Below are 27,236 nucleotides of genomic sequence, written 5' to 3' on the forward strand. Positions count from 1 at the left end.
AAAATTGTTTCCAACCCCTTTACCCCTCTAAACATTATTGCATACCTATATTTCTAATAATGAAGCTTTCTCTTCCTTTGATCTCAGTCGTCGTTCTTCTACAGTTTGATGCATGATACTTAAAAAAATGTGGGATTTTTTTTACATGTCCATTCTTTATATATATATATATATATATATATATATAAATGTGAGATATTAAATAGGGAAAGTTACTGGATTAACCCAAATTAAGGAATTAATTACTAAACTAACTCGTAAAGTATAAAAGTTAGTTGAGTTAATTTTATACCTAAAATACCTTTTATTGCTTTGTTAGAAAAAAAATAAAATACCAAAATACCCTTAATGATTTTTTCCGATAGGAACCAAAAAATCGAAAAAACTGCCGTTAGTTGTGACAAATTTATATGTTTGTAACAGATTTTTTTGTCAACGGCAGATTTTTTCGGCAGACTTATTTTAGTTGGCAGACTGATTCAAAATAGTTGCCATAGATTTTTTTTTCATGACAGATTTGTTATTGACGATGCAACAAACTTTCCTAATACATGACAAAAAAAAAAATTATAATTTGTGGCCGATTTTTTTTGTAGTGGTTGCAGATTTTGTTAAAACGATAAAAATCTGTCATAACATGGCAGATTTGTTGATTAAAAAATTATTGCTAGATTGACGTATATTGATAACAGATTTTTTTTAGTTACAACATATTTTTATAATTTTACATAAAATCTGCCGAGTGATAGCAGATTTTTTATTGGAAAATAGAAATTGCTAGTTTGACGTACAGTAAAAACATTGGTGTAGCATGTTATGACAAATTTTTTTTTGTTTCCAAAAATTTGTCGTGTTATAGCAGATTTATTACAGAGAAAAATATTTGCTAGAATAACTTTACAGATTTATTTTATGTTGTGACAGATTTATTTTATGTTTTAAGAGACGGTTTTATGTTATGACATATTTTTTTTCTTCTGAATTTTGTAATGAGATATGTATTATATAATGACATATTTGTTTTCAAGTTGCATTCTGTTTTTTCTACAATCACTCTTGAATATTTTTAAATTTCTGTCAATTACATTGTTTAAAGGACATAAATTCATAATTGTTAGAAATGAAACAAACTTTATACAATATGGATTATGTTATACATTTAAGAATAATCTTATTGCAATTTATTTTGTTAATTGACTAATACGGATAATAAGTTTGAAGAGATTGAATCCTAAACCCTATACTCCAATACCCTAAACTACTTGAAATTTAAATTTAAATAATAGCTGGTACATTTGTACTTTAATATATTTCCATGATTGTTATATATATTGATTATTCTATGAAACAATATTTCATATCTATTTTTTATTTTGTATTTGTAACTGTTTGTTGTCTATTGTCAATTTCTATTATAATTTATGTGTATATTTTTTTGACATCAACAACAAAATATATAAAGAAAATGAAATGCTTTATTGAATTAAAAACCATTAAAATGTTATCTTCACGCATCTGTCATCAAGTTCATCTCTACCTGCAGCCTAAAGAGTTATGTATTGTCAACTTTCAAGCATACATCACCTATCTGTCATCGAATTCATCTCTACCTGCAGCCTAAAGAGTTATGTATTGACATAATTAGTAAAGTAATGACTACTGATTTTCAAAAAGTTATAACAATTAACCTAGTTAAGAAAAAATACCCTGGATCCATTAGTCTTTTGCGAATCAACATTAGTGTCCAAAATAATTTTATCACTCGGCCATGCTTCCAGAAGATAGTAAATATCAGAGCTAGGCCTAAATACAGTTGATTCTGAGTTAACTGTTTTTGTTGATCTTTGTGTTCTTAGCAGACTTCACAAAAAAATGTGGGATTGATTTTGTTTGCCCATGCGGGAGAAGGAAGAGGTCGTGTGATGTGGAAAAAAATGTTCGATTGATTTTGTTTCTTTTTACCCTATTTCCTTTTTATATATTTTTTTAATTTTTTATGATTAATTAAAAAAATAAAACAAAGTTTTTTTGGTCATTATACAAAAATGTTGGGTTAATCTAGTTTTCCAATCAGATTGAGAGTTATTCTAGTTATTTTCCCCTAAATTTGTGTTAAACTGGTGTATTTTCGCTATTAAATATGCATTTCATGTCCATTCTTTACATATATATATATATAAATTAAATATGCATTCATGTAATTACAATTAATATAATAAAATGTGGGATATTTTTTTGGAATCTTTTGCCCTTGATTATTCGACATTTATGGTTTCTATAATACTCTAAGATGTAAGCAGTAAGCAGAAATTAACTGAATTAACTAACAACCAATAATTCTACAGGTAAATTAATTAACACATGCCTTAACAAACTAACAGACTCACAAAACAAGAACAAACCTCATTAACAGACTAACGAACGTAGTTCAATAAAAAAAACAATTTAGATGATTATCAAATAAATTAAACACTATTTTGGCTGAAAAAAGTTAAACTGAATAATGAGTAGGTAGTAAATTAACAACATTAAAACTATAATAAATATATATATATATATATATATATATATATATATTTCATTATCGTGGGTTAGAGTATACAATATGTAACATGATAAATTATATTTCGTCGCATAACAGTAACTGTTAATATTAATAATAATTACTTGAGGTGGTCTGCATCATCCATGGTTCTATTTTCTCTTGAATCTATATATACTCTATTTCACTTGTTATCTATTTTCTCTTGAATCTATATATACTCTATTTCACTTGTTATCGAACCCTAAACCATTATCATCTCTTAATTCACTTGGTTATGAAAAATGGATTAGTATGAATAAATAATACATTTATAACTAAACATTAAATATCTTTTTAATAACGTTGTGCAATAATTCTATAAAATTAAACTTTAATGTAGAGAATATACTGTCCATGAAAATTGAGACAACGAAGAACGAGTTAAAATAACGATTAGTATACAAATTCATACAATACAAAATAAAAGATGAAGCATAATTGTCATACAATTACCGTTTAGTATGTCTTTTTACTTTTTATATATGTGGACCAAAATTAGTGATATAATGGGAAGAGACGACAATTCTTGCTAATGCCGTTTAATTTCACTTTCTTCATTGGTATTTGATAAATTATTCATAACCTATTTATTATTTTTTCTTTCTTAATCCTTTTTAAAATTCTTTGTTTTATTCTTATGAAAAAATCATCATTTTCTTTCTTTAGGTACTTGGAGGCATAAAAAATCTAAACTAAAAAAAATTGTCTATATCTTTCTTAATACATTATTATTCCTTCATAAAGTTATAATACTATACATTATTATTTCTTTTGTTTATATTGTTTGTAATATATATTTGGTTTATCTCCAGGTGTTGCGATTTTCTCTTTTAAAGTATATTTCAAAATATTTTTGGTTATATTTAAATTGAAATCATATTTTACCAACAACTTGAGACATGGACTGATGGACAAATCTTTTTTTTTTTTGAACAAAAAACATGGACAAATCAATCCACAATTCTATTGTACGTCATAAAAATAAATAAAACAGTAAAAAATCGTAAAAAATTCCAGTTTTTATTATTTATTGTCCAGTTTTGATTGTTTTTTTTTCCAATTAAACAAAATGTAAGTTTTGGATTTTTTTTTTTTGGTTTATTTCATTTATGAATTTTCTCTTTAAAATTGTATACTGTATTTCTGAATATTGTTGGCTATTTTTAAATTAAATTCATATTTTTACAAACAACTTTGACATGGATAAATCGATCCACAATTCTATCTTATACGTCATAAACTCATTATAATTAAAATTTCCAATTAGATTCAGTTTAGTTTAGTCGCTTTTTTTTTCAACATTTTAGTTGCTTATTTATCCAGTTTTGATTTTTATTTCCAATTAGATTCCAAAAAAAGTCGCCGGGAAAAGTAAAATAAAAAAGGCGTCACGTCTTCCGAGAAATACAATAAAGAGTATATAGAGATAGCTTGCTTTGACGTAAGGAATCTAAATTTGGTTTCGTAGCGAAGAGAACAGACGATGGGTTCCATCGAAGAAGAGCAAAGACCTCTCATCGAAGAAGGTTTAGTTTTACAGGTTTGTTCAATTTCTGATCAATTAGGTTTAGCTAATTTTGATTTCGCATGTTTTAGTATTTTGGTGAATTCCCCAACAAAAAAAAAAAAAAAAAAAAAAATCTGGACTTTAGATTGATCTTATGCTTTACATTTCTGGGTTTATTGAGATAGTTTCTGGGTAATCACTGTTTTATCTGATCCCAGTGTTGTTCTTATGATCGTTTTTAATATTTAGGTGATGATTCCAATGTTTTGTGATTTTGTTTTGAAACCAGGAAGCGAAATTGTATGCTGAAGATGGTTCAGTAGACTTTAATGGGAACCCACCATTAAAGGAGAAGACAGGGAACTGGAAAGCTTGTCCTTTCATTCTTGGTAATGAATGTTGTGAGAGGCTAGCTTACTATGGTATTGCTGGGAATCTTATCACTTACCTCACTACTAAGCTACATCAAGGAAACGTTTCCGCTGCTACAAACGTTACTACATGGCAAGGGACTTGTTATCTCACTCCTCTCATTGGAGCTATCTTAGCCGATGCTTACTGGGGAAGATACTGGACCATCGCTTGTTTCTCCGGGATTTATTTCATCGTAAGTGTTTTTTTCTTAAGAAACATGTTTGTTTGCAACAATGGCTTTGCCAGACTTGTTGTGATTTTGTGAGCCAAGACATATTCCATTCCACCCTAGGACTGATTTGAGTATATTATAGCTCTGTATGTTGGTTAGAGAGCAACTATCCTAGTTTACTGATTTCACAATTGACTTAAATTTGGTTTGTTTGCTCTGGTTACTGATTGATTCTGTATGTTGGTTAGAGAGCAACTATCTTAGTTTACTGATTTCACAATCGACTTAAAGTTTGGTTTGCTTGCTCTGGTTACTGATTGGTTTTGTTTTCGTTTAGGGGATGTCGGCGCTTACTCTTTCAGCTTCAGTTCCAGCATTGAAGCCAGCGGAATGCATTGGTGATTTTTGTCCATCAGCAACGCCAGCTCAGTATGCAATGTTTTTTGGCGGGCTTTACCTGATCGCCCTTGGCACTGGAGGTATCAAACCGTGTGTCTCATCCTTTGGTGCAGATCAGTTTGATGACACGGACTCGCGTGAACGTGTTAGAAAAGCTTCATTCTTCAACTGGTTTTACTTTTCCATCAATATTGGAGCACTTGTGTCATCTAGTCTTTTAGTTTGGATTCAAGAGAATCGCGGGTGGGGTTTAGGTTTTGGGATACCAACCGTGTTCATGGGACTCGCCATTGCAAGTTTCTTCTTTGGCACACCGCTTTATAGGTTTCAGAAGCCTGGAGGAAGTCCTATAACTCGGATTTCACAAGTCGTGGTTGCTTCATTCCGGAAATCGTCTGTCAAAGTCCCTGAAGACCCCACGCTTCTGTATGAAACACAAGACAAGAACTCTGCTATTGCTGGAAGTAGAAAGATCGAACATACCAATGATAGCAAGTAAAAAACTTTCAATCCGCTTCATTTTCTTTCCATGAACGTATAGCGTTTCTTGGTTTGACTAGGTAACCGGTATGATGCAGGTATCTTGACAAAGCTGCTGTTATCTCAGAAGAAGAGTTAAAGTCTGGAGATTTTTCCAACTCGTGGAGACTATGCACTGTAACCCAAGTTGAAGAACTTAAGATTCTGATTCGAATGTTCCCAATCTGGGCATCCGGGATCATTTTCTCAGCTGTATACGCACAAATGTCAACAATGTTTGTTCAACAAGGCCGTGCCATGAACTGCAAAATTGGATCTTTCCAGCTTCCTCCAGCAGCACTCGGGACATTCGACACCGCTAGTGTTATCATCTGGGTCCCGCTCTACGACCGGTTCATCGTTCCTTTTGCAAGACGGTTCACAGGAGTAGACAAAGGGTTCACCGAGATACAACGAATGGGAATCGGTCTATTTGTCTCTGTTCTCTGTATGGCAGCTGCAGCCGTTGTCGAAATCATCCGTCTCCATATGGCCAACGACCTCGGACTAGTCGAGTCTGGAGCTCCTGTTCCGATATCCGTCTTATGGCAGATACCGCAGTACTTCATTCTCGGTGCAGGTGAAGTGTTCTACTTCATCGGTCAGCTAGAATTCTTCTACGACCAATCTCCTGACGCAATGAGAAGCTTGTGCAGTGCCTTGGCTCTATTGACCAATGCTCTTGGGAACTACTTGAGCTCGTTGATCCTCACACTCGTGACTTATTTCACAACAATGAATGGCCAACAAGGTTGGATTTCAGATAATCTCAATTCGGGTCATCTTGATTACTTCTTCTGGCTTTTGGCTGGTCTTAGCCTTGTGAACATGGCGGTTTACTACTTCTCTGCTGCTAGGTATAAGCAGAAGAAAGCTTCGTAGTAATGTTGTTGTCTTTTTTTCCTCTCCTTTCATTACATACAAAAGCTTGTTTCTTTCAACTGTAACTGTTTGTATCTGTTCTGTGTACTGTCCCATATCTACCAGAACAATTGTGTACTTTTTTCTTTGAAATTAAAAAAGTTCAAGTCGCATTTGCAATATTATACACAATCCAGGGTCGGAATACTAAATAAAGAGAAAGTATGCAAAAAGCTTAATCAAATGGCTATTAGTTTTGGGCTTTGAAAAACAAATGAGCCCATTTAAAATGACCCGGAACAAAAGAATCTGACTATCTCCGGGTCAAATCAAATCGGAGAAGTGAAAGAAAAAAAAAAAGAATCAGAGTATTGTTGTTGTTGTTTGTTTTGAGGTTTGGGGATCGAGAAAAAAAAAAATGGAGGTTCCAGGTTCATCGAAGAAGATGATCGCAACGCAGGAAGAGATGTCTGCAGCTAAAATACCGCTGGGTTCAAGAGATCAGTGCGCTCATCTGTTGATTCCTCTCAACAAGTGTCGTCAGGCTGAGTTCTTCCTCCCGTGGAAATGCGAAGACGAGCGTCACGTTTACGAGAAGTGCGAGTACGAGCTTGTCATGGAGAGGATGCTCGCGATGAAGAAGATCCGTGAGGAAGAAGCTTTGGCTAAAAAGAATAAAGTACAAGGGAGCGGTGTTCCTCTTATCCCTAAAACTGCTAATGCTTAGCCCCTCGATTCGATTCGATTCCTTCTCCGATTTGACGATTCCAGATTCAGGTGAGTCTATGTAACTCTTTCTGGCTTTGGTTTAATCGGAAACTTGTGTGTATGTTTTTTGTGTGCTCGATTCGATTCGATTGGTTTGTTTCCTCTGCAACATGTTCGATTTAGGGTTTCCGTAGGGAATAAATGGGATTGCTAATGCATTATCTTGGTTTTGAGATGTGATTTCTCCATTTTCTCACTGTGATTGCCCCAGTTTTGCCTCTCGTGTGAACAAACAACATTGAGCACATTTGGATTCTATTTCTTGAACAAGTTTCTTGTACACTACAATCACATTCGTGCTGTATCAATCATGTTATAGTGAAATGTCTAGATTGAAACCATCTCTATGATATCTATCATTGACTAGATTGTCTGCAGATTTTGTTTTATTATTCTTAAAAGAGTTCCGTGTTGTTTCCTTCTCATTCAAAGCTTAATATATTTGTCTTTAAGTACTCAGTAGCACTAGTTTCCTGAAACCTTTAGGTACTTGTTTATTAAAAAGAGGATTTTTTTAAGTGTGTTTCACACTGGTTAACAGGACACAGTTCAATTCGTTAGACTTTAATCTTTTTCAGTTTACAAATTGTTCTATGTTCTATGAACTTGTAAATTGTGTCTCAGATATCATGGTTAGCAGTTGTTACAGTCCACTTTGTGCTGCGGACCCCTAGATGGATACAATAGTGTTTCACTGATTAACTAGACATAACTCAATTCGTTAGACTATGTCTTTTTTGGTCGATTTATGCTCTCACCCTTCTAGGCCTTGAACTTCTTATGTTAGATCTATATCTTTAGTGAACTTGTAAATTGTGTCTCAGATATTCATGGGCTAAGAGTAGGTACAGTCACTTTGTGTTACTTGTAAATTCTTAAGACGTATTGCAAAATTACAGCACCAACCACTTACTTACCTTTGCCTGAACATCTTCTGCTTTATTGATTCTGCAAGAGAGATACACTTGTTGATCTGGTGGATATTTATATACAGATATTTATGTCACAACAGCTACAGAAAAGATTCCCTTGGACCTTCTAGTTCTCACTTGCCATTGAGTATTCTTGCATGCTTGTGTGATTCTTTCCTTTTTCATATCGTTCTTATGTGTTCACTACTTTACTACTTGTTCATTGTGTATATTGCCAATATGATTTGACACCAATGAGTGTCTCTCTGTTCTAAAGACAGACCCCTAAATGTATTTTTGTCTAAGATTCTCAACATTTCAATGATTTTGTTTCTTCTGATTTGATCCTTTATTCTCATTCTTCTGAGTCCTAATTCACACTCTGAAATTTTTTTGGACAGGGATTCTCTGGAACTGTGAAGAAGTTGGGGCTCTGCTTTTTCAATCTTTTTCTTCTTGTTAGTGATGAAAAAAAATTGTTGCTACATTTTCAGATGTGAATGTTCAAGATTCTCTTATCTTTTTTGTTTTTTTCTCTTGTTAACTCTGATGAGGGGTTTCCCCAAAAAAAAATAAGATGCAAAACTCATCTTTTTGTTAGGTTTCCCAATCTTTAATCTTTGATAATGAAGAAAACTTATGAGATCGAAAGGATTCTTTTCTCGTCAAGTGAAAAAGCTCAATAAAATTGCTTACTGAACCAAATCAAATACACTACAATGGAAGATCCCATCTACGTGGATAAGAAAAGAATGGAAGAGGCTATGTTAAGAAGAAAACATATCAAATCTAATGCCAATCGTTAAGGATGAAAAGTCAAAGAGTTGTTTGGTCCTACTTCCAATAATTATGCACTCACCAATCTAAACCTTTTCACATAACCATGCAAGTCTATTTCTATCCATTACATTATAGTATATATTAGTTATTGTTATTGTGGCCCAACCATTCCCAAATCACACACTTTTAAACAACTCTCTTTCACTTTTGTTTTGTGTTATTCTATAGGTGTGAAAAGTTAATTCTTCTATGTTCTCTCTAGGTGTTTCATATGGATTACACCTTTTTATATTACTTTTTTTAATCATCGTAAAGAATTTGCCTTGTTCTATGATTGAGTTCAATCAATGGGTGAAGAGAAAAATTGACCCAATAGAAAAATAATAATAGTTTTAACAATCGCCAAATCTATATACAATTGTATATGGTTAGGTAAGATTTTCCAAAAAAAATTCCACACAAAAGAAAAAAAAAAAAAGAGAATGTTATGGTTTTATAGTCCAAAAAGCCAGTTGGGTTACATTATCTTACATATACATACATATGAACAAAGTTTTATAATAATATTTTTAAAAAAAAAAACAAAGAGAATTATTGAATGTTTTTGATTGTGGTAAAAGCCATGAATCATGGACCTTCTCCACAGTCAATTACTCATTCAATTTCTCTTGGAGCTATTTGTCTCTGCCAGGCTCATTTAATGTATTATTTATCATTTCCTTCCATTTTTTTCTTCTCATTTATTTATCACCGAATAATAATACTATAGTACTAACAATTTTGACACTTGAACATTCGGTTAGACTTTTATTCCATCCATAGCAGTTTTTACGATTGATTCCCAGTTTGAAAATATCAAACTAACAAGTAACATGATTATATCACAGTATTTAGAGAAAAATAAATTTGTGTTTGATGAAAAGTTATAACTCTGCTTGATTAATTATAACAATGTTTCACTAATAAACGCCTTGGAATGTGATTACTCTGATCAATGATATGACCTAGGTAGCTTTTTGTATCATTCGTCTAGTCAAATATTATAGATAACATACGCAACTCGTGTGTCTTTGACAAAGCTGATGATTAAATAATTTATATTAGTTACCGTCTAATCGACCACTAAACTTTTTCTTTAAACCATTGTTTAAAATTCTCTTAAACCATTAAAGCATTTTGGCAATGGCATATACGCAGATAATTCCACGCTTTTATAATAATATAGAGAATGTGCATGAATGAGAGAAAAAGGGCAAACATAGTAGTCTGCATTATTTAAAGGTCTTAATATATATATATATTTTTATTACGTTTGATTTTAAAATCTGCCCACAATAATATTATATATTTTGTTAATATTGAACCCATGGTTAGAAAAATTGGAGAAATCAGTAATTATTGTCGGCTACCATATAGGGGATATGATGGTTTTGATTCGTCTTCGATGTATTCCAAAGCAACAATGAAAAAATAAGAAGAAAAGGTGTTAGACACATAGAGCCAGAGTATGGGGACAAAAGATATATACTTTGGGTAAAATAAATAATTCTTATTAGTATTACTTAATAGGGAAGAGAAAAAAAAATATAAATGGCAAATCAAATGGGAGAAAAAAATGAGTAAGGGAATTAGCTAGGGGGAATGAAGTCAAAACGGTGGTCCAAAAGACATAACGAAGGACCATTGTAAAATTTGTTGATTTATTGAAATCAGAAAGTTTAACACGAAACCCTACAAAATTAAAAAAAAAAAAAATAAATAAGAAAAAAGGAGAAACAATAATTATGCTATGGTCAAAGCTAAGCAGTTGGACTATTTTTAATTTAAATTTAAATTTAATTCATTTTGGCCTAAAAACTTAGCTGTGGTGAGAAAGAGAGCAAGTAAAAAATTAGAGGAAACTTCTTCATTTGGATAAATCCCAAATCCCTATAATGTAATTTCTTGTGTTAGAAACTAAAGAATATTTGGTTTTTTGTAATATCAAACAAAGGTGTTTAATTGTTTTACATGAAAGTTGTGTGTATATATATACTAGGTAAAATCGCACGCATTGCGTGGGTTAGATTGGTTGTAATAATATTATTTTGTGGATTATATTTTGCTGTATTGTATCTCGTATGATTGTTTATGTTATTATTTTTTCTCCCCTAATTCGAAACTATTTTTGGTTGATTTTCTTGAAAACATGTACCTTTGTTAACCCAGTTCACGGTGGCAACCGCTACGTCTGGAGAGAGACTCACCTCTCAACATCAACTATAATATGCCGGAAAAAGCCTCCGGTGTGGTTTACATTGTAATGATTTTCCTACGAAATAGAAATCATGTAATAAACCTTTGCGTAACAGTTTTGGTGTGCCTTGACTTCAAGTAATGGTTGAGGATAATGTAGTAATGTATCCTCCATGTAGTAGTATATCTAGTAGGAGTGTATCCTCAGGAGGAAAACAATACATTGGTACATGTACAAAGTATATAAAGTGAAGTGTCAATATGGGGATATGGGAGTTAAATATGGATTTAAATATGAAGTTAAGTATGAATAGAAAAATAATTTTAGGATACGGATACTTTGGGTGTGCCCCATGTGAAGGATACTTTCTGTGGAGTAATTTTTCCCATGCCTTTGATGATCTTCATCTTCATTTGTCTTCCATTGCTTGACATCGTTCCCTATGTTGTTGCTTTGGTCCTCCTTTTAGTTGACAATCTGGGAGAGCTATGTGTCATATTTATTGAATTTAAATTTGGTTTTTGGTTATTTTCAGTATAAATATATTATTGTTAGGAAGGATACCTCTATTTATTTGTGATGCCTGTTGTCTCTTGATGGTGTGTGTTGTTCAAAGCTAATGTGTATTTTTATCTCTCCCTCCTCCGTTGTCCGTCGAAGCTTCCAAAACAAACTAATAGAGTCTCTATTAAAACAAAGAGTGAAGAGAAGGATTTCATACCAGATGGACAATGTCGTTGGTTTGTAGCTGGGCTCTCTCGTTTTATTTCCTATCTTTAGTTTTCGTGAAGCCTCTTTCTAAAATTACTGTTGGATGGAGCTGCGGATGAACTACGCATTTCTGCAATTATTTCATACGAACTAAGCATGATTTAGCTCGTTTTTTGGTTAAAAAGAGGGAATGAAGCAGAAGTGTGAAATGACAACATAGCTTACTTTGTGATTGAGAGGATACCTGCTGTTACCTATATGTGGTTGCGTTGTTGAATACTTCTTTGTATACAATGTTTTTAATTGTATGTGTTGCCTCCTCCTCCATGTTAAGGACCTTCAATCCTCCTTCTGATGTTACTCGTGATAGCGCCACATACAATTCTCCATGACTGAAAACGAGTTTTGGTAAATATAAGCCAACTTGTTCCAAACTTTGGCTTTGACTTTTATTAATAGTCATTGCGTAGCTCAAACGTAGAGGGAATTGTCGTCTTTTTAATTTGAATGGCCACTTCTGATCAGGTGGAGATAGTATTATCCTTGGGATGACCACCTTGTTACCAACTGCTGTACCAGTTAAGATCTCTGCTTCAATTACTCTGGTTCCCAATCGTGTCATTATTAGCCTGGTTCCATTGCAAAATCTTTCTTTCTGATTCAGATTCCGTATAAGCATAATTGGAGACCCTATTTTTAGTTTCAAACAATGATCTGGCAAACCTGATACTTTGAGGGAGTTCAAAAATTCTGCAGGGTAGAGCAGTTCATCTGAGTCGTTTGAATCCCCATCCATCTCAATACTGTCCGCACTCAAATATTCATTTGCGTCACCTGGGATTTTGTCTTGGAGAAACATATTCAGTTCGTGAGCAGTGTCATTCTTTGGAGTTAGAATCGCCCTCTTTGTAATGTATTCTCGGTATAGATACGAAGTCTTGAAATCCGGATATACATCAGTCGCTAATTGTGCAATCTGTTTCTCGCCGTTTTGTAGGAGTAGTTTTCCATTAAATTTGATGTCGCCAACCTCGTCGTAGCTATCTCTATTTTTTTTTTTTGGCGTTGTTCCATCCCCAACTTGAAGTATCCGATTGAGCAAATTTAATCTCATCCACTTTTAAACGCATATTCTGGGTTAGGCTATAGAACTTACATGAATCACACAGATATGATGAGTTTATTGTTGCTAAGACCGTGTCTTGACGACTGCCTCCTGATATAACGGGTAAGATTTGTCTGAAATCGCCACCAAGTAATACCGTCTTCCCCCCCAAAAAGTTTGTGCATTGCTTTGGGATCATCTTCCGCAAGAAGATCCCGCAATGCTCTGTCAACCGCCTCAAATGCAAAACGATGAGTCATTGGTGCCTCATCCCAAATGATCAAATCTGTTTTCCTTAACAGCTCAGCAAGCATCGATCCTTTTTTGATTTCACACATAGAATGCTCATGCATGGTTATTGGGATTTTGAAGCTTGAGTGGGTTGTGCGCCCTCTTGGGAGAAGCAAAGCTGCAATGCCTGAAGATGCAACGGGCAATACAACCTTTTCCATTGCTCTTAACTTTGTTATTAATGTTGTGTATAAGTACGTCTTACCAGTCCCCCCTGGTCCATTAAGGAAGAAGAATCTTTCATCTCCATTTTCAATGGAGTCCATCACTGCATGGAAGACCAATCTCTGTTCTTCATTCAAACTCACAAATAAACGATCATGCTCTGTTTGTTGTTCGTCTTTATCGTAACCTTGCTCTTCCATAAGATATGAATTATTCAGCTCTTTCATCAGCTCTTTGTCTGGCATAGGCATGTCTGGGAAATCTGAAAGTATTTTGTCGTGTTGCTGCAGGATTTTCTCAATCTCTAGCAATGTGTAGTTCTTTAGCTGCTCCTCTGTGAGGTGGAGTTTGGTGAGTTTCAGTTTTTTTCGTTACGTGTGCTCAATATCCTCTGCCATATACAACCAAGAGTGGTTCCACAAATTCAATGGGCTGCTAAGATAACTATAGATTAAGAGTGTGACAAAGAGACTACACAACTGGCATGGGAAACCCCACTGACGAGTTTCCTCTAATGCTTCTACCCATTCTTTGTCTCCATCAAGCATACCCCTGGCCAAACACGCACCTTTGAAGTCATCGTAAATGATTCCATCGACAGTTAATATATCGTCATAACTTGTTGGTCCTATGACCACGCCTAGAAGCAGTCTCAAGTAGTACAGCTCACCTACTGTTGGATCGATGTTGACAATCCTGCCGATGGTGTGACCTTGCTTTCTTCTTATCCACATTTTTGGGGTTGTATTCCACACATACCATAGTGGGAATTGAGCATATTTTAATGTACGTGCGAAAGGGTCTGTTTCGTTCGTCTTCATCCACTCTGTGAACATGGTTATGTCAATACCAGGCCGTGAGATTACATTGTCAAGACTTTGGTCTGCACTATATGTAACAGGTTGTTGGTCCCGTAAATGTAAAGTAAGGCGTTGTACGGCTGGTTTGCTATAATGAATGTCGAAGGCAAAGATGCGCCACATAGCCTCACATGCTGATAGATAACGGCATTCTTGATACTTTCTTATCTCGTCTATGTCTTCAATATTTTGGTTGCTGCAACCAGCTTCTCCAGTAGTTCCTTTTTCCTTCCTACAACAATGGTCGCCTTGTCAACTCCCTTGGTTACATATTTGAACAAATACTTTATTGCCTCTGTTTTGCAACACCACTCCACATTGATATGCGCCTTGTACTTTTTAAGCAATGGAAGATTGTGTGGGACAACAAATCGGTTATCTAACTGTGTACCCCCTTTAGTATTGTAGTTCGTTGAATTACGCCGTCGTCGGTAGGTCACAAAACCTTTGTCATCGAACTCTGTTTTATATGTGTATGGTTTTGGGAATCCTCTCGTGCATAAGCCATTCTCAGTGCATGCCAAATTTGGATTATCTTTGCCACATGGACCCTGCGTCATAAACTGCTCGACCAATTTATAACCTTCAGGATCGTTGTTCTCATCGGGGATCTCAGCGGAGATTATTTTGTCTATGTCTGTATTGGTAGGATTCCTCATATCATCTCTCAGCCACACCAAGATATGCGCATGAGGCAAGCCCTGCTTTTGGAACTCGATGGTGTATACGACTGCAATATGAATTTTAGGAGCATTAGTATTGTTATTTCGAACTGGTTTTTGCCCTGTTAAAACATCGTCAAAAGATTGTGTAAATTGCTAGTTGTCTAACTGATTACTTGAGGAATAAAATAAGTAGAATAGTATAACTTTGTTTAATCCATTACTGTAAAGCCTCTAGAAAACATCTATTGGAGGAAATGCAGAGATATTTTATTTGAATTAGTAATGTGTGTTTTATTTGAAAGTGTTTTTGAAAGATTGGATGTTAGAAGTATATGAAACTGTGGGAAATTACATTTACACTAACGAGTTAACCATATCTTAAAACTGTGGTTACCTATATGCAAAAATATTACTGGTTTTTGATCATTTTAAATTTGAAGTAATTTTATTGAATAATGTATTCAAAATATTTGGTCAATTGGGTAAACTAATAATAATAATAATAATAATAATATTACAGATATATATATATATATATATATATATATATATATATATATATTTGTCTTTAAAAAATTTCATACAAAATATAAATGGTGACTCTCTTACTGAGAAAGAGTTGGTATTTGTTTATTCTTATAATTATATTAGTATCAGGTTTGTGTTTCGTTTTATGTTTCTGAGTTTTCTCGTGTAGTTTTAATCGACAACCCAAATATGTACACCACTACATTGAAATACATTGAGGGTTATTTTTCCAGAACTTGTTTAATTGCTATTAATTTTAAAGATAGCTTCTTACTTGAGTTGGCCTCGCCGAAGAAATCCCCATCCCAAAGATCAGCCACCAGAGCTTCTAACTTCATCTTAAAAACACGAGATTCAATTACCGCAACATTGCAGATACTCTTTGATTTCTTCCCAATTCGGGTTTGCCGTCATAGTGATGAATAAGTCGGGATTCCCAAATGTTCTACAAATTGCCATCGCGTCTTGGTAATTTTGTGCCATATATCTTGGGCCTCCAGTGAAAAATGAAGGTAGTATTATTCTGCGTCCCACTTTCATGGTGTCACTATCCCCTCTGTCAATAGCATCACATATGTTGTGGTAAACATCAGCCCTTAAGGTTTTCTGGTTTCGTCTGTACCAGCCCATCCTTTCTTGTTCTATTGCCATATATGCGTCAACGGCGTATTGATGGAGAAGACGTCCAGATCTGATGAGAGTGGTACCTTGTAATAATCTTTTTTGTATTTGATAGGCGTAGAACTCTAGCATGGTGACACATTCCCTTTTGATAGCCTTCTTCTGTGTTCTAGTTGCATATGGTATATCTGGGTGGTAACCATCTTCGCCGTATGGGAACAACAAAGGGTATTGTAGAGCCATGTAAAGTGGATGTAACTCGGTTATTCTTTGAAGGTCATCTGATTGGAGATGGACGATGACATCTCTACCCCCTGTTGTGGAAGATAGATCACCTACAATTAGTCCAACTATTTCATCGGAGGTTGGCAAATCATATTGCTTCCCACGGTGCCTTTGGGCCACCGATCTTATAGACAACTCCGTAGGTTTGTGAAGCTCGTAATGATCTCTGGCGGCTCTATATATTTTAATGAGTGCACTTGTGCTGTCAAGCATCTCCATCAATCCGGAAACGGTTTCCTCGTCAAGGAAATTCGATGATTCCGTTCTGGTGACCGACTTTACTCTGTTCTTCACTTCATTGGCCGTGTCAAAAATATACATCTGAGAATACTTTGGTTCATCGCCTGCTGCAGGTAGCATAGATCCAAGACGGTGGCAGTTTTGGCCATGAACTCTATATGTGTATGGACCCGGTTTATTGTTTACGGAGTCGTCAACTTTGGCTCCCGTAAAGGTATATGCAAATGCTGAGTTAGCCACTCTTATATTCTGGCGGAAATTGGCAGATGTTTTAAGCAGTCTGTCTAGGAAATATGGAGTCTCCTTTACCACACACGTCCACCATGGCAACAAAGGGAGAAGGTTAATTTGCTTTTGTCTTTAGTTTTCGTTGTGCTTTCAGCATGCCACATAAGTGAACTGCAGTGTGGACATTCAACCAAATCGAATGAGGGTGGTAGGCGGCGACGCCTTTTAGCTGGTGATGCATGTGTAAGAATATTTAGTTATTTATTTAAGGAATTGGTAAGACTCTGGATTGTTAAATTAAGCTTATCTTTTCTCTGGCCATTAGTGATTGCAGGTTTGGGCGCCTGACGTTTCCTGCCTGTTAGCTTGCTACCCTCTGATGGTTTTTTGCGAGATTTGAGTGACCGTCGTTTTGAGCTTGATGACTGGCCTAACTCTGTTTAGGACATAAGAATGTGAGGACTGTCAATATGATGCTATTTAACTGAGGTATATGTTAAGGATTACCATATGTTGTTTTCCCACCAGCTGATCTCAAATTATCCACCTCTTTAATTTTTATGATGTCTGCATTTGTTAGACAAATGGGTTTGCGAATGTAGGTGACGGCTAGATTAGTTAAGCATTGTTTAAGCGAAGTTGATCATTGTTTGAAAGAGGCTTACTTGTAGGGTATGCTGGAGTTTTGACTGATTTTTGTCTCCGCTTTGGTAATGCTGGAGTTTTGACTGATTTTTGTCTCCGCTTTGGTATCTTACCTAATTCATTGATAGATCAGATATGAAGCTAAGTACTTAAGTGGGAACCATGGAAACATTTTAAAAACTAAATATGAAGCGTACCATTAGTATTTGATTTGGAAGAATTAGTGGTTATTGGTTGTAGTCTCCCCTTTTTAATTTTTTTCTGGGCAATGATAATTCTCCTTCTTTCTCGTGTTCTCTTAGCATCCATGGGTGAGACTGACGGAGTGTCTGATTTAATCTGTTTCCCCACCCCTTCCAACTACGATGTTTTTAAGTTTGTCTTTTTATTTTTAGTGTTTTTTTGGTCTCTAAATTTTAAACTTCAAAGGAACTTAGAATTGTAAGATTTTTAGGACAAGGAAATGAGGAAGTAAGTATGATGTAATAGTTGTAAATTTAAATATAGGTGCTGACCTAAAGGTTAATAATGTAACGTATGAGGAAATCATGGTTCCTGAGCATTTGTTTTTTTGATTACTGATTCAAATTTTGAATCTGCTTACTTATGGTCGTATCATCGTATGGTTATTAGTAGAGGGGTTTTGAATATTTTAATGACTTTGCCAGTGTATAATTGTTATCAACTAATAGGCTGTCGTTTCTGCGTCTGTTGATTTTTTTTTCCTATAACCTGTTTATTTTACACTTCCAATAGTGTTTTCCTTCTCTGTTGTTTGTCATGTGTTTGGTTTTAATTCTAGATTTCGTAACTCTTTAATTGTTATCTTGCTTCAGATGTCATTTTGTACAATATATTTTAAATTGATAGTCTATAACTGAGTTCGGTTATTGGTATTGCCATAATGTATAGTGCTTTTGTTTTTTTGGAGTAATAAAGTGGTATTATTCATGATTTATTATTGGAAAAAGGAATGTAGTAAAGATTAAAGTAATTGTCTTCTACAAATTGGGCATGTTGTAATGAAACATAACCAATTTGCAATACAGTCATGGTGGTATTTGTGATTGCATAGTAGAGTGTTTATGGTACTTTCTCTCTTAAGATTTTCCAGACATATTGAGCATTCCCTCTCTTCTTCTTCTCTCACTTGGGTCTGGGTAGTTTCTAGCTCACCTATTAGCACTTCCACATCTAGCCTTGTTGCTGCATTTGGGTTGTTATCTTCGATCTCGAGGTAAACTTCTATTTTTTGTGTACTTTCCTCTCCAAGTAATACAATTGTTGAGTGTATAAAATCTGTCAAAATATTGATTAAACTACCTGATGTTGCTGCGTCAATATCATGGAATGTGAGGTAGAAGTTGGTGATCTCTTTGAAGTGATTATTAGTGGGATGTAAGATTTGCTCGTGTGTGAACGGGATGATATAGGTGATGTCATTTTCTCCTCGATGTGGCCTTGAGAGTTTGAGATGGAGGTTGTTTCGAGGATTTGTTTGAGTAGGAATTAGAGCAGAGTACATTGCATATAGTATATATTCCACTGGTTCAGTGATTGATATAGTGTGTAAATGTTTTTCTTTTTTTGTATGTGTTGTAAATGGTTTCTATGCTTGGGCGGATGGTTTTTATACTCCTACATACTGCATGTCTCTCATGTTGGTGGTATGATTTGGTATTTATTTGGGCTTTAATATTGGTATTCAATTCCTTGTTGTCGTTGTGTGTATTTCTCGACCCTTTGGTTTCTTTGTAACAGAATAGTACTTAAATGCCATTATTGTGTAGGTTTAATTGTTGACCTGATTCTTTTCATTAGTGTGTTGTTTGTACAACAGTTTTGCTTCCACCAACATCTATATTTGGTGTGTTTAAGGGTACTGAATAGGATTTGACTTTGAAGAGGTAATCGCTTTTTGAAAATGCGAAGTGTCATACTTCGTAATTGTTGACTAAAAGATATTTTTTGAATTTTTAAAACGAGTAGTAAATGTATGGGGATATATTTTAATTGAATAGATTGTGTAAGGCCTATATATATTTCCTCCAATTTCGGTTTCATTTAAATTTGACCTAAAGGTTTTGACGACTCATATGGCTGATGTTTCTGAGCTTAAACTAACTTTTCAGGTTCCACAGGTGAAGTTATGTTTCTTTGATGGTGATGACAATGGTGATGACGATGGTGATGCATCTATGTTCACAGCTTGGTTAAATTTGAATAGGGTCAACCCAGATGCGAGTACGCTCAATTATGAGGAGATTCCAAGTCGTTTTACTTGGAACAGGAAAGAGAAGCGATTTATTTCTAGGAGAAGATGTACTCAAAGAGGGAGCTGCATTTCTTGAGAATCCTTCTAGGTGTAGTGAGATAGAGGGGAGCTGCATTTCTTGAGAATCCTTCTAGGTGTAGTGAGAGGACCTACATCTGATGAAGATTTGAAGAAATATGAAGGTGTTGTTTACCAAACATATAAAGAAGCATGTTGGGCTAGTGGAATGATTGAATAATGTTTCTCTTTCTCTAAAAAATGAGATTCATGCTTGTATGAGAGTACAATTGTTACGTTTCCTCTTCCATACAATAATAAAATATAATATTTTACCAGTTTCTAAATCATTTGCCAATAGTTACCACTATATATGAGACTCCGAAATGTTTGTTATGGTTAGCTTTTAGTTTTACTCCTGGTGTGTGTTTTTCCTATCCCCATTTCTCTATTTGCCTGGGTTCTTAGTTCATGTTCTTTGCGGTTCTTTTGGCCTTTTTTGACAAAATTTTCTAAAAATGTCTTACCTTTGGATAATGTATGTTGTGTTCCATGTGGGACTAATTTTAAGTTTTTGTATGTTTTTTTCATGTTGTCTTTGTTTTAAATTGTTGGAACAACTTCTATTATTGTAAAGTTGGATGTCAACTATGTTTTACGAAGCAGAAACAAAAACGACATTCGTAAAATAACAAAGGTAGCAACAAAGGTATCAATAAAGGTGGATTAAATTGAGGAAAAACTTTGAAACAAGTACTGAAATAGATGAAACAGAAGATGATGTTGAAAGAGATTGGGAATTTGAAACAAATGCTGAAATAGATAAAATAGAAGATGATGTTTAAAGAGTTTTGGGTATCAGTGAAGAAATAAGATCATACCTTCTTGGCTGGGACTGCTGGAGGTATTTTGATGTGTGCAACAGAGAAACTCTGGTACTTTGCAGAGAAATTGTATTCTCGGACTTTGATGCAGAATACAAAGTTTCTTCCAACTATGTTTTGGATTTCTGTGGGAACTGTTAGGCCACAAGCATCATTGGGAGCTACATTCTGTAATGAAAATATAAGAATTAGGTTATTGGTACTGACAAGGACAGCATTAGTAATTGAAGTCGGCTTACATTTTTGGCAGCCAAGATAGATGCACTTGTTTTGAATAATTTCTTAGCCGGTTCATCAAAAAGTACAAAAGTTGAAGTTTGGCACTCATCGTCAACAATTACTTCTATGAGATAGCTGGGATAAGTAAAAAGTGAGAAGAGTGTTATAAGATACATATAGAGGTCCAAAGACATGAGGGAAATAATGTGTTCATTACCGTAGCCGCCCAACAGCCGATACAGAGTCACATGTCCCATTACATCTTAATGTATCACCTGCTGTTTCCATTTTCTTAAAGCAAGTCGTACATGAGACGAAGAACCACCCACTACTTAAAATCAAGTCTACCACCTTCGCCTTACACCAGAACAGTTTTTCCTAGCAGTGTAATTAAATTCAAGTAAACTACATTTTCGGGAAACAAAAGGAAGAAAACATGATGGTAAGTGGGATTACCTTCCCGCTTTGTTCATCAACATAAGTAAGGATTTCAGAGATACTTTGAATCTCGGAAGGAGCAGAAATGGGTCTTGTGTTTTCAATGGTAGGGATTAGATATTTTTGGTAATAAGGGCTGCATTTTAAAAAGGAAATGCAGTTGTTAGTTTATATGCCAAGTTTTCCATATATTAGAGTTCAACATAGGCACGCAAGATGCTACTACCTTTTATGAAATTCCTCTGTTATGTTGTTCTCTACATTCCAGAAAAATCTGCTCGACGCAGTTGCATTGAGATAAAGGTCTCCTTAGATATAATAACACTGGGAATAGTGAGTACAGACATTCACTTTAGAGGTATAGCTGGCGAATATTAGGGTGAAGGAGTATAACTCATTTTAGATTGTGAATCAAATAAAGATAAGGATAGAGACGTACCACGCAAGTTCTTTGGGTTCACACCAGTGACAATTACTACAATAGGCTCTTCTTTTTTGGAGCTCCACATCTTCACGGGCCTTAGATGCTTGGTTTTCCCAAACGGAGACATAAGCGGTTTCACCACTACAAAGCAGAAGGGATTGAATATTGTATATTGAAACAACGTTAGGTAATGGACGAATATATAGAGAGAACATGGAAACCCACCTATCAAATACACACGTAAGAATAGGGTTCACAGTAGTCTTAGGTGGGGCTGTGGTTTCGTCTATCTTATCGGCATTGCGAATACATGTGACTTAGGCAACAATATCTAGGGACAAATGAGTGAACGTCATATTAGCCAGTGATATACAAATGTTGAAAATATATGTATATCGTACCTGGTAAGATCTCCCCTTTTCCAACCAAACTTAGGATGTCCTTGTAGTTTCGAGTGCAGAAATACTCTTCGGCAATAGAGTATTCAGCAGAGTCAAGAGCATCCATTGTGGTGTGGTCGTTGAAAACAACCTTGTATGCATGGTCAGTCAGGCGGTAGGAATTTGGTTTCTTTATGACATCAAAGTTAGTAATCATGAATACGCAACCCTGTTTGAGGGTAGATCTAAACTTATGAAGACGTTGTGGGTGGATAGATGTTTGTATAACATTAGCCTAAAATAATTAGCTTGTGTTAGAAATAGATAGTAAACAAATGGGAGACAGGATATTCTTAAATTAGAAACAATTCTAAACGCAGGGCTTTTGAAAAGTGAAAGGGTTGTTTAGAAATAAATATAACGATAAAAAGGATCTAAAAACTGTACCTCCTCATCCATAAGAAGACACTCCACACTGAGGAGAAGGTTGTTACGTTTGAAATCACGGGCATCCCAGAAATGGAGTAGACGAATGACAATGGTTGGTGTGTCTTTGGACTCATCGATTTCATTCAGCTTGAGATAGGAGAAAGTAGGGCTATCTGAAGTAGGATATTTGGAAGACATTTTAAGGTCAGAGAGAGGATGGTTTGCGTTTTAGTTTTGATGAGGAATGAAATCAAATATATATGAAAAGGGTAAGGATTTAAGTGGGGGTAGTAATTAGTAAGTTATGGTGGAATCGTAATTGAACACACAATTAAGAGAAGGCAAAGAATTAGGGATATAATTAGGAAATCACATCGTTTAGCCGATTTAAACATTATGTCAAGGCATATAATCAGGGTAGAATTACCTTAAATGGGATGAAAATAGTTATGGGCCCAAAATCAATAAATGAGAGAATAAGAAGATGGTGGTTATGTCATTTAATCATTAAGGAAAGGCATAAAATCAGAGTATATCCAGGGTATAGTTAGGAGGAAAACCGAAGGACTTTAAAATGAAATAGTTGACCAACCTGTCTTGCAGTAAAGGAATAACTCTCTCCAGCGAGTCCAAGCAACCTGCACTGAAATGGGAAGAATCAACTCAATCTCCATGATCTCCTCAGGCCAATTGAGAAGACCTCGAAATGAAGTGTATACAGAAATCCCAAATGGTCATTTTATCAAACTAAATAGGATCAGAGGACAATGAAACGACTTTTAAAAAGAATCAAAAGACGAGATTAACTATCCAACCATATAAAAGAAGTAACGTTGACATGAATCTAGGGACGTAAATTACTAAACTTTACCTGTCTAAACTTGGAATTACGGAGAGGTGAAGGTTGAGCTTCGGATTAGCGCCATTGACGGAATATGACGCACACAACCGGGAAATTTTGGTAATATAGAAGTCGCACCTTAAAATAGGAAGCTAAGACTAATAATTACAAAAAGAGATGAATTGAGTTGAATGGCACCGGGATCTGCCGGAGAGAAACAGACAAGCGGAGAAGAGCAGAGAAGCGATAGAGCCGACGAAGAGGACAATACTGAAATCCGAGTTCCATCGTTAAATTTTTGTGGCCATATTTGGGTTTTAGCCCATTAACAAATGCATAAGATATGTGGTGAATATGATCTAAAAGAAAGGAAGCTTATAAAATGTGTGACCATATTTGGGTTATAGCCCACTACGGAATGCCGACGATATGTGATGAACATTTACTAAAACAAAGAAGGCTAATAACGTGCTACGTGTCAGATGGGGGAAGCTTTTTAAAGGGTGTAAGCCTACTTTATTATATATGATATAGCCTTGTGTGGTAAGTTGTTGATATGCAATGATTATCTTAGAAATATATTTAAGGGAAAATATTTAAGATAAATAATAATTGAATGGGGTCAAGAGTCAAGACTAATGCAACCAAAGTCAAATGGGATTTTTCGTATGATTTACTACCACTTTTGTTGATTAATATATACAGTATCATTTGTTTGCAAACACATAGGTCAAAAACACATGTCACACCTCCCTCTCTGTCTTGTTGATCTTTAATTCTTTTTTATTTGCTACTCTAAATTGTCTAGATAAGTGACGAGCCAACCATAAACCATAATCAGATTATTAAAAATTTGACTTTACGATATACTAATTCACGTATCATCAAAACCGTCACGTATGTCATGGAATTAACTTCATAAACAAAACAATAAAATAATTGTCTCTTCTATTGGAGCTTTTACATCATTAAACACAATTTGGTAATAAAACCAAAACCGTACGTAAACTATAATTATATCTCTGATTAAAAACTAAACTCTCAAACTTTTGCTTAGCTAATTACACTTTATAACTCTAAAAACAAAACTAACAAAATCAATATAAATCCGAAATTTAAACACAACTAACTACGATGGGAAAAAGAAATGAATGAAAACTTTTTTTTTAAAGTGATAATAATTAATAAAAATGTTGGAATTATGCAAAAAAATACTAATATATGTATAGAGAGAGGTTTTTACAAGTATGATGAGTGAATCCAAAAGAGACAAAGAGAATAGATGGAAAAAGAGACAGTCATGTTTTAGAAACCTCCAACAAAAAAACAAAATCACAAACACACAAAATAAAAAAAAGAAGGGACTTTGCTCTTTTATAATCCCAAAACCTCACACCTCTTACCTCAAATCCTCTCTTCTCTTCTCTCCACAGAACCAACAAAAAAAAAAAAAAAAGCTTTTGTTTTTTCGTCTTCTTGGAGTTTTAGCTTTGGGTCTGAAAAATGGGTAGATGTGGTGGGAGAAACGATAACGGAAACGTTACCGGCGGTGGTGTAAGGCCTTACGTACGGTCTCCGGTTCCTCGTCTTAGATGGACGCCTGATCTTCACCGTTGTTTCGTTAACGCCGTCGAGATGCTCGGTGGTCAATACCGTAAGTTTTCGAAAAAAAAAATCAAAACTTTCGTTACTTTTGTTTGATTCATATATCTTAAAGTTACGATTTTTTTTTTTTTTTTTTTGGATAGTTCTTCAAAAAAGATTGAACTTTTCTCATAGTTTGTCACATACTATCGTTTCCATCTTCGTAAAGAATCAGTTTTTGAAACATGTCTTGTTTCAGTCTTATCCTAAATTATGGATTTTTCTCTAGATTGTTCTAATAAAGTTTGAAAAATTCTCATTTGTTTATCATGGTCGTCAAGTTATTGAATCCAAAACACGCTTTTGCTATTTTGTTTCATTCAGATATATTATAAAGTTTGGATTTTTTTGGTTTGTTTCTTCATGAAAAAAGTAGTAATCCATAAAGAAGAATCATCATAGTCACTTTTTTTATTTATTTTGTTTTTCGTTTGGTTGGGTATGATGAAACAGGAGCAACACCAAAACTTGTTCTTAAGATGATGGATGTGAAGGGACTCACCATTTCACATGTCAAAAGCCATCTTCAGGTTTTTTTTTAACTTTACCAAACATCATCAAGTTTCTCTTTTTTTTTTCTTAACTTATTCATGTTTCATTTCATAATATTAAACTATGCTTGTTTTGATCATAATATAACCAGATGTATAGAGGATCTAGACTCACTTTGGGGAAACCAGGTAATAATTTTTTTACAAAATTTATTTCTTTTGTGTAAATTTATCATAAGGGAGAAAAAAAAAAGTAGTGAAATGATGAATTTGGGAAAAAGAATGGGACCGTTGAATATTAATTTGAACTGTTAACATCAAAACAAAATAATAATAATAATGGGATGGAATTTAATTATTTTACTGTATCTGTTTGTAGTATGTACTATTGGTCTAGTGTCATGATTTATAAGACAATTGTCATAAATACATAGTATTTTTTTTTTTAAAAAGAGAGAGGTAGAGTAGAAGAACAGGAGAATAAGAGAATATTCATTAATATGGTTCTCATTTATTTCATTTTTTGGGGTTGGGAGAAGAAGAAAGCTCATCATCATCTTCAATAAGAAGAAGAAGAAGACAAGAGAGTGAAGAAGATCACTTGTCTTTACACTCAAGGAATGATTGTCTTTTGGGTTTTCACTCTTTTCCTCTTTCTTCACATTCTCCTTCTCTTCTTCTTAGGTATTTTTTTATTCATTTATTTTTATTTATTGTTTTCTGACAAGTTCTTTTCTTTTAATTTCATTTCAGTATCATAATATACTTTTTGTTTGTCATTATTTGAATTGTCCTTATTGGTGCAGCAGCAGAGGAGGAGGAGGAGGAGGAGGAAGAACAGAGCAGAAGCAGACGACTTCGGACTCTGGTTATCATGATGTTGATGATCATGACTTTCTTCCCATCTTCAACTTGAACAACAAGACGGTAGATACGACGACGTTTCCATCACATCACCTCCTCCACAAGGTTAATAATTATTTCTTCTCTTTTTTTTTTTTTTTTTCAACAGGGTTTTTACATAAAAAAAAAGATTTAATTTTAGAGGGTCATTGCCGAACCAAATCAAATCCGGTTTACTGTCTTAACCGGTCTGATTTAACCGATTTTTTCCGGTTAAAGTATCATTATGATCTCATCGGTTTGGATTTAAGGCTTGGTTTTTCAGTATCTATTTAACCGATTCTAATCCGGTTTAGTAACTAATCTCGTCTTGTGGTTCTTTTAGGAAACAGAGGAGTGGCGGGAACAAGAACAAGAACAGGAAGAAGGAGGAGAAGAAGAAGATTTGTCGTTGTCTCTGTCGTTGAATCATCATCATCACTGGCAAAGCAGCGGATCAACGGTGAGCGAAACGAGTGAAGCAGCAGTCTCAACTTGTTCTGCACCATTCGTCTCCAAAGATTGCTTCGGTTCTTCAAAGATTGATCTTAATCTTAATCTCTCGATTTCTCTCCTCGGTAGCTAATTTAAAAGTAAGCAAAAATATTTGTCCTTATTAGATTAGTAGGTTCAGTGAACACTATTCGGATGTTTTTTTTTTTTTGAAACTTGGATTTTTATGTTTTTCGAGAGATTCAAAAGTTTATTAGAAATCTTGAAAAATATATTTATGAATCCAACCGAGAATGAAATAAACTGATACAAACGCTGCGTTTTCATCTTTAAAGCTTAAAATCATTAAAACGCAGCGTTTTATTATCAAGATCCTACGGTATA

General features: G+C 34.5%; 5 protein-coding genes across 10 annotated transcripts; 3 read left to right on the forward strand and 2 right to left on the reverse strand.

Moving 5' to 3' along the window:
- The first annotated feature begins 3,860 nt into the window (after positions 1–3,860).
- On the forward strand, positions 3,861–6,629 carry LOC104789974 (protein NRT1/ PTR FAMILY 8.3). The gene is made up of 4 exons (XM_010515655.3): positions 3,861–4,124; positions 4,381–4,698; positions 5,015–5,571; positions 5,655–6,629. The coding sequence occupies exons 1-4, from the start codon at positions 4,068–4,070 to the stop codon at positions 6,475–6,477; spliced, it is 1,755 nt and encodes a 584-aa protein (XP_010513957.1). The 5' UTR covers positions 3,861–4,067; the 3' UTR covers positions 6,478–6,629.
- A 154-nt stretch (positions 6,630–6,783) lies between these two features.
- On the forward strand, positions 6,784–8,735 carry LOC104789975 (NADH dehydrogenase [ubiquinone] 1 beta subcomplex subunit 7). The gene is made up of 2 exons (XM_010515656.3): positions 6,784–7,233; positions 8,537–8,735. Exon 1 carries the CDS (start codon positions 6,875–6,877, stop codon positions 7,181–7,183), a length of 309 nt encoding a protein of 102 aa, XP_010513958.1. The 5' UTR covers positions 6,784–6,874; the 3' UTR covers positions 7,184–7,233; positions 8,537–8,735.
- A 3,377-nt stretch (positions 8,736–12,112) lies between these two features.
- On the reverse strand, positions 12,113–12,976 carry LOC147942100 (uncharacterized). Its single transcript, XM_087455524.1, has one exon. The coding sequence runs from the start codon at positions 12,974–12,976 to the stop codon at positions 12,113–12,115; it is 864 nt and encodes a 287-aa protein (XP_087311650.1).
- A 47-nt stretch (positions 12,977–13,023) lies between these two features.
- Positions 13,024–22,739, reverse strand: LOC147942101 (uncharacterized). The gene is made up of 13 exons (XM_087455525.1): positions 22,560–22,739; positions 22,134–22,341; positions 21,748–21,873; positions 21,535–21,616; positions 21,327–21,444; positions 21,088–21,227; positions 20,891–21,005; positions 20,649–20,819; positions 15,933–16,925; positions 15,751–15,814; positions 14,668–15,067; positions 13,926–14,515; positions 13,024–13,757 (listed from the first exon to the last, which is right to left on the reverse strand). The coding sequence occupies exons 1-13, from the start codon at positions 22,737–22,739 to the stop codon at positions 13,024–13,026; spliced, it is 3,921 nt and encodes a 1,306-aa protein (XP_087311651.1).
- Positions 22,740–24,634: 1,895 nt separating this feature from the next.
- LOC104789976 (putative Myb family transcription factor At1g14600) lies at positions 24,635–27,124 on the forward strand. Of its 6 annotated transcripts, none has more exons than XM_087455652.1 (6): positions 24,635–25,036; positions 25,480–25,556; positions 25,670–25,706; positions 26,057–26,201; positions 26,324–26,486; positions 26,746–27,124. In XM_087455652.1, the coding sequence occupies exons 1-6, from the start codon at positions 24,886–24,888 to the stop codon at positions 26,983–26,985; spliced, it is 813 nt and encodes a 270-aa protein (XP_087311778.1). In that variant the 5' UTR covers positions 24,635–24,885; the 3' UTR covers positions 26,986–27,124. The 6 variants fall into 6 exon arrangements, with proteins under 6 accessions (XP_087311778.1, XP_087311781.1, XP_087311777.1 ...); XM_087455655.1 differs by having other exon boundaries at positions 26,327–26,486; XM_087455651.1 differs by having other exon boundaries at positions 24,669–25,036; positions 26,054–26,201.
- Positions 27,125–27,236: the final 112 nt, after the last annotated feature.

This window comes from Camelina sativa, chromosome 6, assembly GCF_030686135.1.
Source record: "Camelina sativa cultivar CO46 ecotype springtype chromosome 6, ASM3068613v1".
In the NCBI taxonomy this organism is placed as follows: Eukaryota; Viridiplantae; Streptophyta; class Magnoliopsida; order Brassicales; family Brassicaceae; genus Camelina; species Camelina sativa.